The following is a 19,731-nucleotide window of genomic DNA, read 5'->3' on the forward strand; positions in this document are numbered from 1 at the left end:
TAGGGAAAGAAACTGTATCCCCAATAGGAGTTGCTAACTTCAGTAAGCTAAAATTCTGCTCAACCTCTACTCTCTGCAGACTTGTGAACATCATCATCATGATCAGCTGTTGGAGCCATGTTTGGAGAAGCTTCCAAGATGCTAGAATCAGAGTTGGTTAGATGGGGAGAAACTGCATCGGCTTTCGTTCTACTATCGAGGTTACAGATAATGTCTTCCTCTATAATCTCTTCAATAAAAGGTAAGCTAATATTCTGCATAAGCTGAGACATTTCTCTACTCTTGGACTAGTGACCATCATCCTCATCTGATGCCGGAATTAGAATTAGAGTTGCTTTCCACATCTGCATCCTCTGTCTCGGGAAACATAGAAACCTGGGTGGTCCATTAGCTTTGCACCTGTACACACATATTCATAGAATTGATTGAGATTACACAAAATCATAGCAAAAATATGTCACCTTGGTCTAGTGTGAACAGAACATACAGACTACCATTGAGCGGTCTGGTTCTTAAGCATATACTTACTTTCTCAAATCTCCTCATATAGTGATTCGGAGTGCTTAAAATCAACAGTGTAACGCCGAAAGCTAAGGACTTGGGCGATGGAACTGTTAATCTCAGCTAATCTCAAAAGCGGCGGCATCTTTTCCCTCTAGGGAAGTGGCCATCTCTCGAACATAACACACAGCCGATTCCGAATTTAGAGGAAACTGCCGGAGAGAGTTTACGCTATCGAAGTAAGGCGATCAATAGACGGCAGGAAAAGGAAAAAAAATTGGTCTTCCATGAACTACTGCAGTAAAAAGATTCAGCAAATTGGTTTTCTAATTTTACATTCTCCCTAAACCTCCGCAGCTCGAGATAAGGAGAGCATAAAATCACACAGTAAATAAAACACTCTTCGTCTCTGCAACAACAACAACAACATTAAAAAAAAAATTACTACAAGATAATCCAAAAGAAAGAAATTCTAAATAAAATTGCAGTATAGAATTAAAAAGAAAAAAAAAAACAAGAAATTGCACAATGCCAACAACAATTTCCGACAAGTCTTGTGATAACGATAAACCAGATCAACAAGAGTAGATCGTAATAACACAAACAGAGGAGAAAACAGAGTAACACTTAATTGATAATAATGAAACAACGTTCAGAACAAACGCAGATTCATCTTCTCACCTTACAAGAGTCTCCAGCAAGATGATGAGGAATAGAAGTTTCTGGGTTTAAAAACTTTAGGAAAAATATCTTGCTGAATAAGAAAAATGAGCTAACATATGCTCTTATAGATAGGCGACAAACGGTCGACAAACAGTGCTAAGCCGTTCCTTCCCTTCCAGTAACGTTGACACTTCCTTCCGTTATCCTTCCCGCTGGTAAACCACACGTGCTCTCTCTTAGTCCATCATCCAACCAACCCTTACACGTGCCAGTTCTAGATTCCCTATATCAAAGTTCCCCTGTTTGGAGAACCTTGACCACAAAGTTCAAAGGTAGGAAACTTACGTTGTAAATCATATAGGAACTCCCATGTAGCTTCCTCTGTAGTTTCGTTTGTCCATTGAACCAACACCTTCGTCGCAGCACGCCCCTGCCGTTTCACCATCTTGACATCCAAAATCATTGCAGGTTCTTTAATCAAAGCATCAGAGAGTATTGTCGGTAACTGAGTCGAAGTGTGCACCATACCAACCACTGGTTTAAGTTGCGAGACATGGAAAACGGGATGAATAAGAGAACCCTCCGGAAGCAGTAGTTTGTAGGCGACCTTACCACAACGATCAATGACCTTATATGGTCCATAATACTTTGGAGCCAACTTCTGGTTAGAACGCAATACCACTGATCCTTGTTGGTATGGCTGCAACTTCACAAAGACAAAGCCTCCTAGCTCCAAACTGCACTCTAAACGATGCTTATCAGCAAACTGCTTCATCCTATGCTGAGCTCTCAGAAGATGGAATTTCAGAACTAGCAACATACTTTCACGTTCTTGTAAGCTCCTTGCTACCACAACTACTTTAGACTCCCTTGGCAAATACAGTAAGTGAATAGGTGGAGCCTGTCCGTACACAGCTTCAAAAGGACTCATTTGAGTAGCAATGTGAAATGTCGTATTATACCAATACTCAGCCAATGGTAACAAATTACTCCACAACTGAGGACGGTCGCTGCACATGCAACGAAAGTAAGTCTCCACACAACGATTAACCACTTCGGTTTGACCGTCACTCTGAGGATGGTAAGCGCTAAAGAACTTTAAATCAACCCCTTGTAAGGAAAAGAGCTCTTGCCAGAAGTTACTAACATACACAGTATCCCTATCACTCACAATCGACATCGGGCACCCGTGAAGCTTAAAAACAATGTCAAGAAACACCTGAGCCCATGAAACAGCTGTGTAGGGGTGAGCCATTGCCATAAAATGGGCTGCCTTCGTCAACCTATCCACCACTACAAATATCACCGATTTACCATAAGATACCGGAAGACCATCAATAAAGTCCATAGATAAATCTGTCCAGATGGTCTTAGGAATCGGGAGAGGTTGCAACAAACCAGGATAAGCAGAAGTGTCGTAATTACACTGTTGGCACACACTACAACTGCGGATATAGTTCTGAATATCCCCGGCCATCCCTTTCAAATAGAACAAACCACGTACCTTTTGGTAAGTTGCATCACGCCTGAGTGTCCCCCGTACCAGAACCATGCATCCATTGCAAAATGGAATTCTTCACTGCAGGATCCCGATGTACTACTATCTTTGACTTCCTCCTTAATACAGATTGGACCAAAGAATAATGTTTTTTAGCTGCAGGATTGTTAGTCAGAGCAGTGATGACCTGCTTAAGCTTTGCATCAATAACATAATGAGCTTGGATTTCTTTAAGAAGGTCACTATCCAAGAAAGACATAGCCGTATGCAAAATCTCATCACCCTCAACCCATGACCGTGCATATGCAGCAACGTTCTCCTTTCCTTGGCGGTATTGTATTTTATAATCGAATTCCAGCAATTTAGGGAACCACTGCTGCTGTATAGGAGTGTTTAAACGCTGTTCCAAGAGATACTTCAAGCTTCGCTGATCAGTCTTTATAACAAAGTGATTGGGAAGCAGGTAATGGCGCCACTTTTAAACCGCAAACACCACCGCCAACAACTCTTTCTCATAAATGGATAAGTGTAACTGTTTTCTTTTCAAATGTCGACTGATAAATTGCAACGGATGACCATCCTGCATCAAAACTGCACCAATGCCATGCGTACTAGCATATGTTTCGACCAGAAAGGGTTTATCAAACAGAGGAAGAGCTAGGAAAGGAGTCTAACACAATGCTTCCTTCAAGTTGGTAAAGGCTGTCAATGCATCATCTTTCCATACAAAGGAATCCTTCTTTGTTAAGAGCGTTAAAGGCCGAGCTGTTGTCCCAAATTTTTTTTACAAACCGCCTGTAATAGCCAGCCAGCCCCAAAAATCCACGAAGCTGCTTCAAATTAGTTGGAACAGGCCACTCCAACACCGCCTTTACCTTGTTAGGATCTGTAGACACACCCTCCTCTGTGATGTAATGTCCAAGATACTCCACTCGTGTAGTAGCGAACTCACACTTACTTTCTTTAGCAAACAAACAGTTAGCCCTCATTGTTTGAAAAACCTGTTGTAAATGAAAAAGGTGATCCTCCACACTTGAACTGTATACCAATATATCATCGAAAAAGATCAACACAAACTTCCGCAGGAACTGCTTGAAAACCGCATTCATCAGACCTTGAAAAGTAGCAGGGGCATTAGTAAGGCCAAAAGGCATTACTAAGTACTCAAAATTCCCACTATGAGTTTTAAACGCTGTGTTGTGAATGTCCTCTGGCTCCATACGTACTTGATGATATCCTGCTCGCAAATCGATCTTTGAAAACACTGTAGAACCGCCTAGTTCATCCATGAGGTCCTCAATGAGGGAATAGGAAACCGATTCTTCACAGTCATCATATTTAATCTTCTGTAATCCACACAGAGCCTCCAAGTACCATCTTTCTTTTTAACCAGTACCACCGGAGACGAGAATGGACTAGAGCTAATATGAATTGTACCTGCAGAGAGCAGCTCTTCGACCATTTTATCAGTTTCGTTCTTCTAGTGGATTGCATAATGATAAGGTCATTGGTTTATAGGGTCACTACCCTTCTTAGGAACAATCTTATGGTTGTGGTTTGCCCTGAAAGGTGGTAGCTCCGTAAGTTCAGTGAAAATGTCAGTGAACTCACTCTTGAGTTAGAAAACTGCAGAGTTCTGTTCGTTAGTTCTGTGACTAATCTCCACAACACACACAATCATTTCTTCTTGTTGAGTTATTTCTTGAGCACATATCATTGATATTTGCACCTCTTCTTCATCAAACTTATTAAACTTGTTAGTCTTCACAGTTCGAACAGATCCTGGTTTGATGCCATGAAGCAAAACTTTCTTCTTGTTCCACTAGAAACCCATCTCCAACTTCTACAAATTCCAAATCGTATCTCCTAATGGTGTCAACCATTGCACACCAAGTACCATATCACAACCACTCAAAGGAATAAGCATAAAGTCATCCTGGAATGATGTACCTTGAAAGTCCCATTTAAAGTCAGAAACCTTCCCTTGCAAACTCAACCTGCTACCATTTGCTATTGCTACTCTTGCTACCCCAGTCGTATGTACTAGAACTCCCAACCGCTTTGTTGTACGAGGATCCATGAAATTTTGTGTGGAACCAACATCCAACAAGATGAACAACACCTTTTTTTTTGTAGTCCACGTACCTTTAGTGTACGATAGTCATAGATTCCTGCTACTGCACTGATTGATACCTGCGGCATATTCTTCTCATCAACTTCATCATCAAGGTTGATTACTTCCTCACCCTCCGTACATTCATCTTCCTCTACCTCAATCATAAAAACTTGAGTCTTCTTATGCTTATGGTAATGATCAGGGGTGTACTTTTCATCGCAAATAAAACACAACCCTTTAGCCATGCGCAAACTCATCTCTTCCTGAGATAAAAACCTCCTAGTAGGCTTTTGAGGTGTGTGATTGGTTTGTTCCTGAGATACATCCTTTCGGTTTTGTGAGTAAGATTTAGCACTGGATGAAGCACCACCACTGTTGATTGACTTAGTGTTGGAACCCCCAAACGTCACTCCCTTTTGCCTTGGATGAGCTTTCTCATAGAGACGGCCTAGAACCAGGCATTAACGCACTGACTGTGGTTGAAACATCCTGATATGCATCTGCATATCCACCCTAAGACTTGCAAGATAAGCACTCTCCAAGTATTCTTCTGAGAGTATAACTCTCGTCCGAATCAAATCAAAATTTTGGTGGTAATCTACTATTCCCTCAGTCTCCTGTAGTTGTTTGAGCTCTGCAATGGGGTCCTCTAATACATCAGCAAAACGTTCCCTCAACAACATCTTATAAGAACTCCAATCATGCAATAAACTTCTTCCTAGAGGCGTTTGTACCAAGGCTTGGTGCCATACAGCCGCATGACTGTCAAAGTGCATCGCCGCCATACGTACCTTAGAGTCATTAGGAGTGAAATATAAGACAAAGTAATCCTCCACTTTACTGAGGAAACTAGAAAAACTCTCACCGTCAAACCGAGGGAAATTTACTTTTCACAACCTCATAACCCCCGGATAGTGACCTTGACCATGGAAACCATTGCCTCGCTGTTGCTCATGACTATCACCGAACGAGTCTGGTGTCGTTGAGACCGCCATAGGGCTCTTCCCATGAGGTTTCGACCCCTAAGGAGCTTGTTACGCCGGAATCATCTTGATTATCTGAAACATTTCAGCAAGGCTTTGATCCAATTTCCGGTTTTGTTCTGCAATCGCGAACTCCAACGCCTGAGTGCGATCGAGCAAGTTCTTCATCTCTTCTGGCTCGTCCGCTTCATACTCCACCACCATGGTGTCGTCACCGTTTGGTTCGTGTTTGTTCACCTGAGATCGTGTTCATGCCATCGTTTCCGAGGAAAGAGTAGCTCTGATACTAGTCATAACGATAAACCAGATCAACAAGAATAGATCGTAATAACACAAACAGAGGAGAAAACAGAGTAACACTTGATTGATAATAATGAAACAACGTTCAGAACAAACGCAGATTCATCTTCTCTTCTTGCAAGAGTCTCCAGCAGAGATCCTCCCACAAAGACGATGAGGAATACAAGTTTGTGGGTTTACAAAATTTAGGAAAAATATCTTGCTGAATAAGAAAAATGAGCTAACATATGCTTTTATAGATAGGCGACAAACGGTCGACAAACAGTGTTAAACCGTTCCTTCCCTTCCAGTAACGTTGACACTTCCTTCCGTTATCCTTCCAGCTGGTAAATCGCACGTGCTCTCTCTTAGTCCATCATCCAACTCGTATACGTACCAGCTCCAGATTCCTTTTCATATGCTCAGATTTAACCCTCAGCTACTCTCTCAAATTAAGAGATCAATTATAGTACTTAAGGATCATATCCACAAGGACTCTAGATCACACAATAGATTTAGTAATCTTTTAATTATGCTAAACCAAAATATTAATTTAAATTGCAAGATTAAACAGAAAATAAAAGAGTTGTAAAATTCAGAAGGATTAAACGCTAGGTATAGGAAAATTCTCAGAAAATCATGGAAAATCAGATCAATTAATTAAGCAAGCAGGATTCAATAATTAAGCACCGTTCTTGAACTCTAAACAAAATTGTAAAATAAATCAGTTCTCACTCCAATTATTATCTAAGTTTTAAAATCCGAAAATCCTAATCTCTTTACAAAATTCAAGTTAAAAACCAGCAATAAAATCAAGTTTAGATAAGTTCACAAAATTACCAAATCAAATCTCTTTGCAAGAAGTACTTTTGCTCACCAAAGGTTTATGTCAGGAAAATTAATTATATTCTCATATCAATTAATAATCCTAAGATCTAAATCCAGATGACTAATCAAAGATCTAGCATTAAGAACAACCTATGGTGAAGAACAAGAAAGATAATGAATCCAAACAATTAATCAATCTAACAATCCATAAAATCCTTAATGAGAAACCCTAAACCTAACAAACAGATCTACTGAGACATAATCAATGAAACACAAATCATATTCTGAATAAATTGCATTAAAAGATTAAAAGAGGTAGAAAAGGAGTTCTGAATCTTCTCTGGAAGGAGTCTTGATTCTTCTCTCCAAAACCTCTCTAAATCTCTCAGGGATTTTTCTCTCAAAAGTTGCAGGGAAAAATAAAGCTGAGGTCTAAACAATGACCATAAAAATCCTATATATATTCCTAAAACACGAATGGGAACTAATGATGCAAATATGGAAAACTTTGGGGCAGCTTTGTAAATCTTCAAAACTTGTGGGAAAACTTCCGATTTCTTCTTTGGCTCTGCATTGATCGATTCCATAAGTTGCATCGGTCGATGCATCCTCTGAATTCGTCTCCTAACTTCACAGTTTCAGCCTCAATGTTTGATTATGCTCCAAATCATCCTATTTAGCTCCATTATGCTCCCATCCATGCTAAATCCTATAAAGACTCAAAAGACTTTAAAAATACCAAAAAGACTCTATAAATATAACTTATATCATGGCTAAAAACACCTAAAAACCATGATATATCAACTGCCCCATACTTAGCCTTTGCTTGCCCTCAAACAAAACATAAACTTAGACCTGTGAAAGAGGTTTGAAAACGCAGGAACTCATTTTCTTTTTAAAGTAATGTCATGATCATCCAAACCATAATCCATATGCTTAGCAGATAAATCCAAATCGAACCACCATGTACTTCTCCGTTGACTTTCAGAGCATCCCAAATTCAAACCAAATTTCACTACTTCCTCCATTAAGCCTTCATCGGTGAGTCTCATTCCCGTACTATACCATAACAAGCAAGACATATCTTTTACCACATGTGGTACTCTTTCTCTCCCCCAGACTTATTCTATTTAATCTTCCTTAGAGCTTTGCTTTGTTTTTTTTTTTTTTTTTTTTATCTTCTTCTTTCTTTTTCTCAAAGTTGTAGGCGAATAATGGGGTCATCGGTAATTTACCGACCCCTCGCTTCCAAGCTTTGTGTGATCATTTGACCCAAGAGTAGAATAATGAGGTCACTGGTAATTTACCTACCTCTCTAAACTGATCAAAATCATTTCATCTTTTATTCTCTTTTTTTTTTTTTTTTTAACAAAGCTCTCAGGAAAAATATTTCAAACTTTAAATAAGGGAGAGGAGTACCATTTTTTCTTTTCTGAAATCTTACTTGTCATGTATGAACAAGGAGTCAAGCTCTATGAACATCAATCTCCTTGATGAGTTAAAAAGAAAAGCGCAGAAATTACCTCAGGCTTTTATGGATTCTGTTGGAAATTCGGATGTCACTGGTTTACTGGTCAGCCATTGGATTTTTTATTAGTCGGATTCTGGATTCAATCTGCAGCATTAATCAACCAAGGCAGTACACTAAAAAAGAAAAATCATAGTTACTAACAAAAATTTTGACTCAATAAAACAATTTTTTTTAGTCTGACGCTCAAATACAAAAACATAGTTACTAACTGCCTCCCCCAGACTTAAACAACATTGTCCCCAGTGTTATCAAGTAAGAGATTGGCAAAGAAAAATAAACTAAAACGAATAAGTATTGAAATTGTGAACAAAATCGTGTTACCAAACCAGATGTTCTGTGTCGACCGATGCTGATGGTGTGTCGGTCAATGCACTCTGCATATGCCGAGAGTTCGAACATTACTCCTGAGTAGCTGCGATTAATTTGTGTTCCTCTCATTCTTTGGATGTTAGCACTGCTAAGAATCACTCAAACACAAGATTAAATGCAACATGATAGATAGAAGTTCATAATTCAATACAAATTCAAACTGACTCAAAGCAAAAATAAAAATGACTCAAAGTGGAAAAGAAAAAAATATCAGTGGGTTGCCTCCCACTAAGCGCTTGTTTTCAGTCATTCGCTTGACGATGTCAGATCTCAGGCATCTGGTGGATCGGAACAAGGCAATGAATTCTTCCGAGAAAATGTCCTCTTCATCCAAGGGGGTGTATAAGCTTTAGGTGCATGAGGTCTACCAAGGATATGAGGAACAGGACCAGGGCGGGACTGAGGTATGGGTGGCTTTCTTTTATGTCCTACAAAATCATCAACAGAAGAAACAAGCGTTCTACGATAGTCTCGTGGCTTGGTTAACTGCAAAACAATTTTTGTACCTTTGAAATTCTTATTGATGAATGGAGAAGGTTTGGGAGAAGAAGATGCATACCTTGGCCTTACCTGTGGGTTCTTGACTGTGGAATGGTGAGATTTCAGCTTAACAACTGGTGTAGGACTTGCAGCTAAGGAATCAACTCGAGAATCTTCGGTTTTAGACAAATCCGAACGTTTTCGTGGAGGTGTGTCGATCGATGCAACAGCTGCATCGTTCGATGTTAAGCCTGCAACTCGTTTTTCGGCGATTCTGCAACTTTCCTCAGCAATCCGTGTTTCCATTACAAAAACATCATCTACCAGCAACTTGTCATGGATCAGAACCTCATCATGGTCTCTAGTACTGATTAGATGATCTCCACTCCAGTCTTCAAGCTTAACAGCTTGCTTACTCACTTCCTCGACAGTCTCCATCTCTTTTACATACTTAACAATAATGTCTTCATGAAGCTCTATGATCGGATTGTCATCAGAAACAACCTCCACAGAAAATGTCTGACCATCAATAGTGGGAACCCGTCCCAGCTTATCCATCTCAAAGTTCATAACCAAATCATCTACATTCAAGGCTATGTGTCCCTTCTTAACATCAATGATGGCACCAGCTGAAGCCAAGAAAGAGTGTCCTAAGATGAGAGGATCATTAGGCTCTTGGTCATATTTTAGCACCACAAAGTTAGTGGGAATCATGCAACCTCCAATCTTGATTGGAATATCTTCTAAGACACTTTCAGGAATCCTTCTGGACCGATCAACTAAGATAAGAGATATCATAGTTGGCTTGAAATCTGTCATCCCAAGTCTCACAACAACAGAATGTGGCATCAGGTTAATACTAGAACCGAGATCGCATAGAGAGTGAGAAAACCGTTCTGCAGAGATAGAACAATCAAGTACAAAGCTTCCAGGATCTGGTAACTTCTCAGCAGTCTTGCACTGAATTACTGCACTCACTTCCTTAGAAACAACCACTTGCTGCTTCTTTTCTTTCTTTCTCTGTGGAGGCTGCTTCAACAGAATTGAGCTGACATCCTTGGTTAGCAAAGCTCATTCTTCAGGACTCAAACCATTGGTGACCATCCTCTTTACATACCGCTTAATACTAGGAGAAAACTTGACTGCATCAATCAAAGGCATCTCTATCATCACCTTTTCCATCATAGCTTTGCATCTAGCTTCTTCAATCTCCTGTTTGGACCTTCTTGGCTTAGGAAAAGGAACCTTCGGTTTATAAGCTTGCTCTGAATCAGATGGTGGAACTGGAACTGAAACCGAAACTGTTCTCTGGGGGTGTCGATCGACAATGGTGATGCATCAATCGATGCTAGATGGTAGTTGCATCGATCGATGCTGGTATGTATCGGTTGATGCTGGTTCTACTTTCGTCGTATCATGGTTTTCTCCTTCATTCACCAGAATTGCATTGCAAGCATGCCTTGGATCCTTCTCCATTCTTCGAGAAAGAATTTCTTCTTGTCTTTTAACAGACCCAGCAGTCTGAATTACTTGATTTACCAGCTTCTTGACATGAGTGTTTAATGCATCAAACTTCCCAGTCAGCTCAGTGTAAACAGAATCCATCTTTTCATTGAAGTCTACTGTTAACTTCTGTTAACCTTGAAGAATCTGCTCAATCATTGATTCCATCTTGCTCTCTGAATTGGGTGGGGGGGGGGGGAGGGGTTGGTAAGAAGAAGATTCATAGTTCCTTGTGAAATTGCTGTTTGGATTTCCTGAGAATGAATTTTTCTGACCAAATCTCTGATTTTGATACCTAGCTCCATACACATAGTTGACATCTTCTATAATCTATGACTTTGTCTCAAAAGTCTCAACATCTTAGCAAAATGGACAGATTTCTTTCATACAAGAAAATTGTGCACTGTATCCAACTTAGCATTCACCGCAGCAAACTGATTTGAACCATTGCCTTCATGTGCTCTTTTCCGCTCTAGGTCCACATTCTTGGTGCTATTGCTTGAGGCTAGCCTTTCTATCAACTGTTCAGCTTCATCCAGGTACCTTGTCTTGAAGTTCCCATCACTAGCAGCATCCAAAGCCATCTGATACCTCCAATCAATACCACTGAAGAAGATACTAATCAATTGCACTTCTGAGAACCCATGATGCAGACAGTCTCTCTGGTATGCTTTGAACCTCACCCAAGCAGCTTTGTAAGATTCAGCTGGTCCTTGTCTAAAGGTGGAGAGCTTAATCCTCAGCTCATCTGACATCGCATCATCATAGAAGTAGTTGAGGAATGCTACCTTGATGTCATGCCAGGTCTTCAGAGATCCTGGTTTGAGTTGCCTTAGCCAATGAGAAGCTTCCCCAGCAAGAGAGTAGGGGAAGAGCTTGCAGTAGAGATAGTCCTCTGTGACTCCATTAGCCTTAATGCTTGTGACTATATCCTAAATATGCTCAATGTGGTTTAGAGGTTTCTCATGTGGCAAGTTCTGGAATGGTCTTTGGCCGACAAGAGCAAAGTAGGCAGGCTTCAACTCAAAATCATTCCTTGGAAATGGAGGAGGGACAATTGCGGAGCGGTTCTCATAGAACAATTCTGGTCTGTTGATATCCGCAAGAGTCTTGGCAAGCTCTCCATTGTTATTCCGTCTAGGCTGAAGGTTCTGCTGATTGTTACCATCCAAATCCACACCGTTTCTGGCATTGCGTCGGTCGATGCCTTCTTGGTTGCGTCGATTGATGTCATCGTTGCGTCGCTCGACGCCACGTGCATTCTCATCCGCAACGATGAGTTCTTCCTGAATGACCCATCCTTCAGCATCAAGTTTTTGGCCTTGTTCGTTGTACACATTGCCCTCTTGATCCCTCAAAACTCCAGCCTCATCAGGTCTCAATATGAGTGTTTTGACCATCTTCACTGACTTGGCTGCTTTTGTGTTATCACGCTCTAGTTGTCCTAACGCTTGGTTTGTAAGCTTAACAACCGGACCAGTAGGATTTTTCCTGGTGCTAGGCTTAGGCATGTACCTTAAACACACAAGAGAAAAGAAACAAAAGCGTGTGAGTAAAATAAGAAAAGAAAAATTTAGACAAAATCAAAGACTTTAATCTAATGGTGAATCAAAAGAGTCCCCGGCAAGGGCGCCAAAATTTGATATGCTCAAATTTAACCCTGAGCTACTCTCTCAAATTAAGAGATCAATTGTAGTACTTAGGGATCGTATCCACAAGGACTCTAGATCACACAATTGATTTAATAATCTTTTAATTATGCTAAACAAAAATATTAATTTAAATTGCAAGATTAAACAGAAAATAAAAGAGTTGTAAAATTCAGAAGGATTAAACGCTAGGTCTAGGAAAATTCTCAGGAAATCATGGAAAATCAGATCAATTAATTAAGCAAACAAGATTCAATAATTAAGCACCGTTCTTGAACTCTAAACAAAATTGTAAAATAAATCAGTTCTCACTGCAAATATTATCTAAGTTTTAAAATCCGAAAATCCTAATCTCTTTACAAAATTCAAGTTAAAAACCAGCAATAAAATCAAGTTTAGATAAGTTCACAAAATTACTAAATCAAATCTCTTTGCAAGAAGTACTTTTGCTCACCAAAGGTTTATGTCAGGAAAATTAATTATATTCTCATATCAATTAATAATCCTAAGATCTAAATCCAGATAACTAATCAAAGATCTAGCATTAAGAACAACCTATGGTGAAGAACAAGAAAGATAATGAATCCAAACAATTAATCAATCTAACAATCCATAAAATCCTTAATGAGAAACCCTAAACCTAACAAGCAGATCTACTGAGACATAATCAATGAAACACAAATCATATTCTGAATAAATTGCATTAAAAGATTAAAAGAGGTAGAAAAGGAGTTCTGAATCTTCTCTGGAAGGAGTCTTGATTCTTCTCTCCAAAACCTCTCTAAATCTCTCAGGGATTTTTCTCTCAAAAGTTGCAGGGAAAAATAAAGCTGAGGTCTAAACAATGACCATAAAAATCCTATATATATTCCTAAAACACGAATGGGAACTAATGATGCAAATATGGAAAACTTTGGGGCAGCTTTGTAAATCTTCAAAACTTGTGGGAAAACTTCCGATTTCTTCTTTGGCTCTACATCGATCGATTCCATAAGTTGCATCGGTCGATGCATCCTCTGAATTCGTCTCCTAACTTCACAGTTTCAGCCTCAATGTTTGATTATGCTCCAAATCATCCTATTTAGTTCCATTATGCTCCCATTCATGCTAAATCTTATAAAAACTCAAAAGACTCTAAAAATATCAAAAAAACTCTATAAATAAAATTTATATCATAGCTAAAAACACCTAAAAACCATGATATATCACCCTATATCATCTTGAGAAGTCTCGAATGGAAGATTAAATTGGGTTTTCTTCTTTTTTTTCTAAGTAATTTCTTCTCTTTTTTTCGTTAGCAATCAACCCTTCTCTCTGAACCTGTGTATCAATTTTCTCCTCTAGTTTGAATTTTTTTGAAAAGTTACATCTTCAACCTAAATTTATGATATTAATAAAATATTAAAATCTTCAATTAGTCAAATCACAAAAAAAAAAAAAATACTTATAAGTACAGGAAAATGACTCTGAACCTCTACGTTTAACAAAAAATTCAAATAATACCCACACTATTTAGGAAATTATGTTTATCATCATTTTGTTTTCTTCTTTATTTGTAATTATTGAAATTTAAAATAATTAAAAAAAAACTAGAAAAAACAGCTATTTAATTTAAAGTGTTAATATGAACTTATGACGTCATTTAGACAAAAATTAATTTCATCAACAGATGATGATGTGGCATCTCAAACGAACGAAATTAATTAAACCAAATTGAATTAACCTTAACTGGTGTTAAACGTAAAAAGATTATAATTAGTGACAAGAAATTTTTGTTTGCTTCACATGAAATTGAAAGGCAAGATATTGTACTTTAATGAAGGTAAGTGTCTCGTTGTATGGATGAAAATTATTAATTTCGAATATACTATTGTTCTAAAAAAATAATGAGTAAAAAAGTTTGTTCTAGATATTCAATAACAGATTGGAATAATCCCTCGATACTGGCCAATAGCGTGAGACCAGCAAAATGCAAATGATTTTATTATTATCCCACTTTGACTATCACTCAATTGACTGGTAACTAGATAATGAAATATGGCCATTAATACAATCATCGATCCTTTATCTCTTTCATTCGGATATTTCGATTAGTAGTACTTAAAAGGCAAATTCATAAGGATGACTCTGACAAAATCAAATAAAAATACTGTAATATAAGTCTACTATGTAGTCCGTAATGAAAACCATATGGAGGTTTATAGACCAGATATATAATCGCTTCAAGCTCACACATGAAAGCTTAAGTGTCCCTTGAAACTATGGTACATATATTAATTTAAAATGATATATTTGGTCATGACAAATTTGGAGAAGATAGGTGTTAATTGTGATTTTCCAATGTGTACTTAATATGGACATGAAAAACCTAAGTTGCCTAAAATGAATCTACAACCTGTATTTTTTTATGGTACCTATTTCGTATTTTTAGGTGGCATTTGAAAATTTTCCTATGTATTCTTGCATAATCAAATGTTTAGGAATTGAAAAAGAGCAAATGGATATTATCGATGACAAATATGAAAAAAAAAGACATATTTCCAAATTTAGGTTGATACTGATTTCAAAACAACACATAAGAATGTATCATGGGGGCATGAATGCACGTTTGAGCTTCTTATTGTTACACGCAGAGACAGGATGACTTAAGGAAAGTATCTCTGGTTTAAATAACTAAATTGTTTTTGTTGAATTATACACGTTGAACAAATAATAGAAAACAATGAAAATCCAAATTTAAACTTAAGAAGACTTGGATTCATATAGCAAAATGGTTTCAAATAAGTATTATATGAGAAACAATAGACTATTGCTTTAGGAATTATTGTAGTCACCATATAGGACTTGATGATGCTAAAATGGTTACTTAAAATTTATATTTTTTACATAAATGTAAAAAAATAATAATTTAAATTACATATTGTTGGTTTATCCATCATGTGTCAAATGAACATGTTTTGCTTTTTGTTTTGAAAAGTGTAACAACAATAAAGATTACGCTTTTCGGTGACTTATTCATCGGAATATGACAACAATGTTATTTCATAATATCACTCTCAATTTTCAAATATTGGTAGGCTTAGTTTTGATAGTTGAATTTTACGCTATTTAGGGGCAGTGTTCGAAAAAGCGTTCTAGGCGTTCGCATCTGCCCCGTCTAGGCGCTAGGCGCTATAACACCGCCTAAACAACCGCTTTGACTGCTTAAAATTGTAGTATCATCATTTTAGTGTATTTTTAATATTTTAATTTCATAAATATAAAATTTATAAGGTTTATTTTCTATAAGCATAATTATAAATGTTTAATTTGTTGTTTAAAATAAATTGAAATAATGTTTTTATATATTGTTTTGTTTTTGATTTAATATTTTTATTATTGTTTTACATATTTTGTATAATTATGTATATAAGATAAGATATATATTAGTTTATAGTGTAAACGCCTAAACCGCCTAAAAACGCCTAGATTCCGATTAGGCGTTCTAGGCGCTAGGCGTTCTAGGCGCTAGGCGTTGGATCACCGCCTAGTTAACGCCTAGCGCTTTCTTAAACATTGTTTAGGGGTAAAGGAAATTTCAAAAAAAAAAAAAAAAAAAAAACTGTGCATATGAAAGGCAATATTTGGATTATATGAATAATTTTTTATTGAATTTAAGACAGGGTATTTAGTAGTGTATTAAATGAATAGTGTTGGTAATTTAAATACTTTTATTTTTACAATAAAATAAATAAATCTGAATAAAGATAAAATAATATATTTCGTAATTTAGAAACAATTTTACCAACAAATTTCTATAAATAAAACTCATCGAATAGTATTTTTCTATTTAATCAACGTTTTTATTCTTTTCTTTTTACCAACAATATTTAATATGATATATATTAATTTAATATGATATATTATTGATTCCTCGCCCGTCAATCTCTTCAAATCAGGAAAAAAAAACTCAAACATAATCTTAATAAAAAACGGGGAAAGTATTGATTAAAATCCAAATGATTATAATCCTAACCATGCACAATGCGGATTATGTTATTCTTTTTTTCTTTTTTTTTCTCAATCTATAAAAAATGGAGGGAGTATGGCACTATAATAAATTTTTGCCACTATTGTTCCAATAATATATAGCAATATGTTATTTTGTATATTCACTCTTTTCTGTAATCGAAATGAATGTTTTTTTTTTAATAATCGAAAATGAATGTTAGTAGTAGATTCCGTTCATACAAGACGTGGCTATACTACAACTACAAGCAAGAAAACGTTAAAACTCCTTGACCTCCTCCATGCAAAATAAGAGTGGTCGTGGTTTTTTTATTAACCAGCCTATAATCCGAACGAGAAAACAAGTGAGTCAACTGTCAAATAACGAAGATATTATAAAATCATTAATGAAATTTTTTGCTAATTTCAATTGCATTTTAATGTCTCACAATACATATTTCAATGGTAAATTTATTGATAGTTTATGTTCTATCTTTTTTTTTTTTTGTTAAAGTAGTGATATTAATTACTATAATTACAACAATCATTACAAGGATTAAGAGAACAACACAAATGACTCGAGGTATGAAGTGTGAACCCATTGAGCTTACAAAACAGAGACAATATTAAGGAGGATAGAGACCTCTCATTAAATATATTGTTGGTAAATATATTGTCTACAATCTATTGTCTACAATCTTACCTACTAACATCCGAATTGTTGTTTGCCTATAGATATATCTTTGCACCACTAATGATATGAAGGGTCGTTGGTTTGTTAATTAAGTTTCAAGACATACACATACATATATATTGTTGGCATGTTTTGATAAAGTAGTTTTTGTCTTTAATAAGTTTTTGATAATTGACATTAATTACTAACGGAATATAATTGTGATTACCTATAGAATCGGTTGTAACTCGATAATATTAAAATGATTCGAATCCGTCAGTTTAAATGTATATTCCATGCTAAAATAACCAACGAAATACGTCACTAAACTGCCATTTGGCAGTTTTCCTATGTTTAGTATGTTATCAAGGAAAAATTCTAACATGCACTGTCATTTTCAATCAAATATATGTGTATCTATACTTGATTAATTTGTATCCAGTTAATCTTTTATGTGATCTAAAAATGAATGTACGTATTCGCGCTCCAATCCATGCAACTCGTAGCTATACCACAAGTGAGAAAACGTTAAAACTCCACGTCCCCTTTCTTGACCTCCTCCATGCAAAATAAGAGTGGTCGTGGTTCTTTATAAGCCAAATATCCAAACAAGAAAACAAGAGGGAATCATTAATGAGGATATTGTAAAGCCACATATTTATTTTAATATGATGCGATCCTCATAGAATCCGTGATGGCTTCGTTGAAGGGTCTACTTGATTAGTTTAGTCTACTTTCATGGTATCTCCTCCACCACATGATCTCTCTATAAAATTCTCCATCTCCGTTTCTCGCTAAAAGAATTTTATCGTCCTCTTCCCCTTTCTACTAAAACACACATTTTCATTAGAAAAATAATCTAAGTCCAAGAAAAATATAATGGACCCATGGTCGTGGATATGCGAGCTTCCAGAATCTCCCGAGTTCTTCGAGTCTGATTCTCACGCAGTGTTTCAGCTGGCAGGCGATTTGACACGTTCCATCAAACTTAGAGCGGAATGGGATTCTGGTTCTGAACCAGAATCTCACTCTCTCACCTTCAAAGTCATAGTAGAGGGTTTTGACCGCGTTAAAACGTCGACCATATGGGTCTCCGACACATGTCTCTTGTCGTCGGAGAAACCGTTCCTCCCTTTGGTTCTCCAGGTTCTTCGAGAACTAATCTCCCATTCTCCTACCACACGTGATGGTGCGCGCACAAAGTCTGAGCTACTTGAGATCAAGCCAGGTCCGGTTAGCTGGGTCATGGACTCTCACTCCCCTGAATCCTTCTCATCCGTATTTAACCTCATCCTCCTCGTGCGCCTCTTTTGGCTGTGTGTTTTCGACGCGCCTAGTGAAGTAGGCTCTTTCTTCTTCCAAAACTTACTAGGTCCACACGTGAACGCACTAACGTGTCAACAAGCACCTGTGTTACGAACGTTTCTGGTCTCCCTCGGTGTAGACGCCGAGCTGTGCATCGTACGTGCTGCTTCTTACGCCTTGTCCAAATGGATGATCTCCAAGGAGGTGGGACTTGGGAATCTCGGGTTGAAACAGTTCAGCAGCAGCCTCATGCCCTCACATCCTTCTTTGGGATTTTCTTATGCAACAGAAGCTCATGGGCTTTGGATCTTGAAAGGCTATTTCCCAATCTTGTCAATGAACGTCACAAATAATAGCTCTAACCAGATTCAGAACAAGATCGTCAAGTTTCCCTTCGTAGAGCCCAAAGAAGCTGTCCTACGTTACGCTTTGTCGCACCAACAAGCTGAAATACTCGTACAGTTCGAATACTCCGTTAAGTTCCATGAGAACTACATTAAAGTGAACGCACGTGTGGACAACATACGCATCCACATGTCGAAGCTAGGGTTTCAGAACGGAGGAGTTGGTCTGGAGAATAAGATAGCAGACTGTTACTCGGAGGAGAGATACTTTCCGTCGCGGGTACGGGTTTGGCTCGGGCCAGAAATCGGGTCGAGCCACGTCTCTGGACTAAGCCTAGGGCGGTCGACCAAGAATGAGGAGAGAGAAGTCGAGGTGACGAGGGTTTTAAAGGGGAACTTCGGAAAAGGGAAAGTGGCTCCGAGAGTGAAGGCAAGAGCAAGAATGTCTACAAAGAGGAAGGTTAAAGATTGGAAAATCGAGCAGGATAGCGAAGGAAACGCTGCTGTTTTCGACGCGGTATTGTACGATAGAGAGAGCGGCCAAGAAGTGACAACGGTGAAGCCGAATCGGAACCAAGAGGGTTTAAAGAATGTGTTTACGAAGAGTGGAGGGATGGTGTTTGGAAGGGATGAGTATGGAGATGAAGTTGAGTGGAGAGTTGGGAGAGAGATGGAAGGAAGTGTGTTGAAATGGAGAATGGGTGGTAAAATTTGGCTAACTTATTGGCCAAACAAGTTAAACACTTCGTTTTATGAGACTAGATGTGTGGAGTGGTGTGATGAGGTTGATTTGCCTTTGCTTCCCACTTCTAATTAACTAGTGTCGCAAATAAGAGAAAAATATAGGTACATAAGCAATTTCGTGTCGGTCATAAATTGGTATATGTGTTTGTAAATATATTAGTTCTTGTATATATTTTAGTTCTTAAGATACATATAGATGTTGTAGTATCATTGTCTAAATTTACAGATGCAGATACTTATATAGCTTCAGAAATAAATAAATGGTCACAATCTATTGA

General features: G+C 37.6%; 2 protein-coding genes across 2 annotated transcripts; one reads left to right on the forward strand and one right to left on the reverse strand.

Annotated features, from left to right (window-relative positions):
* Nucleotides 1–2,684: 2,684 nt before the first annotated feature.
* On the reverse strand, nucleotides 2,685–5,773 carry LOC147920749 (uncharacterized). Its single transcript, XM_087501212.1, has 7 exons — nucleotides 5,698–5,773; nucleotides 4,856–5,226; nucleotides 4,560–4,784; nucleotides 4,392–4,484; nucleotides 4,190–4,274; nucleotides 3,538–4,043; nucleotides 2,685–3,062 (listed from the first exon to the last, which is right to left on the reverse strand). The coding sequence occupies exons 1-7, from the start codon at nucleotides 5,771–5,773 to the stop codon at nucleotides 2,685–2,687; spliced, it is 1,734 nt and encodes a 577-aa protein (XP_087357338.1).
* An 11,831-nt stretch (nucleotides 5,774–17,604) lies between these two features.
* Nucleotides 17,605–19,727, forward strand: LOC104766698 (uncharacterized). Its single transcript, XM_010490638.3, has one exon. It carries the CDS (start codon nucleotides 17,940–17,942, stop codon nucleotides 19,524–19,526), a length of 1,587 nt encoding a protein of 528 aa, XP_010488940.2. The 5' UTR covers nucleotides 17,605–17,939; the 3' UTR covers nucleotides 19,527–19,727.
* Nucleotides 19,728–19,731: the final 4 nt, after the last annotated feature.

The sequence above is a fragment of the Camelina sativa genome, chromosome 19, assembly GCF_030686135.1.
Source record: "Camelina sativa cultivar CO46 ecotype springtype chromosome 19, ASM3068613v1".
Taxonomy (NCBI): Eukaryota; Viridiplantae; Streptophyta; class Magnoliopsida; order Brassicales; family Brassicaceae; genus Camelina; species Camelina sativa.

What these genes read in the sequence shown, in the direction of transcription:
- LOC147920749 (XM_087501212.1), bottom strand. Translation starts at nt 5,773, where the DNA reads ATGGCGGTCTCAACGACACCAGACTCGTTCGGTGATAGTCATGAGCAA. An exon ending in ATGAGAAGAATATGCCGCAG is followed by an intron (nt 4,785 to 4,855) that starts GTATCAATCAGT and finishes ACAAAAAAAAAG; the next exon opens with GTGTTGTTCATCTTGTTGGA. An exon ending in ATAAGTTTGATGAAGAAGAG is followed by an intron (nt 4,275 to 4,391) that starts GTGCAAATATCA and finishes TTCTAACTCAAG; the next exon opens with AGTGAGTTCACTGACATTTT.
- LOC104766698 (XM_010490638.3), top strand. Translation starts at nt 17,940, where the DNA reads ATGGACCCATGGTCGTGGATATGCGAGCTTCCAGAATCTCCCGAGTTC.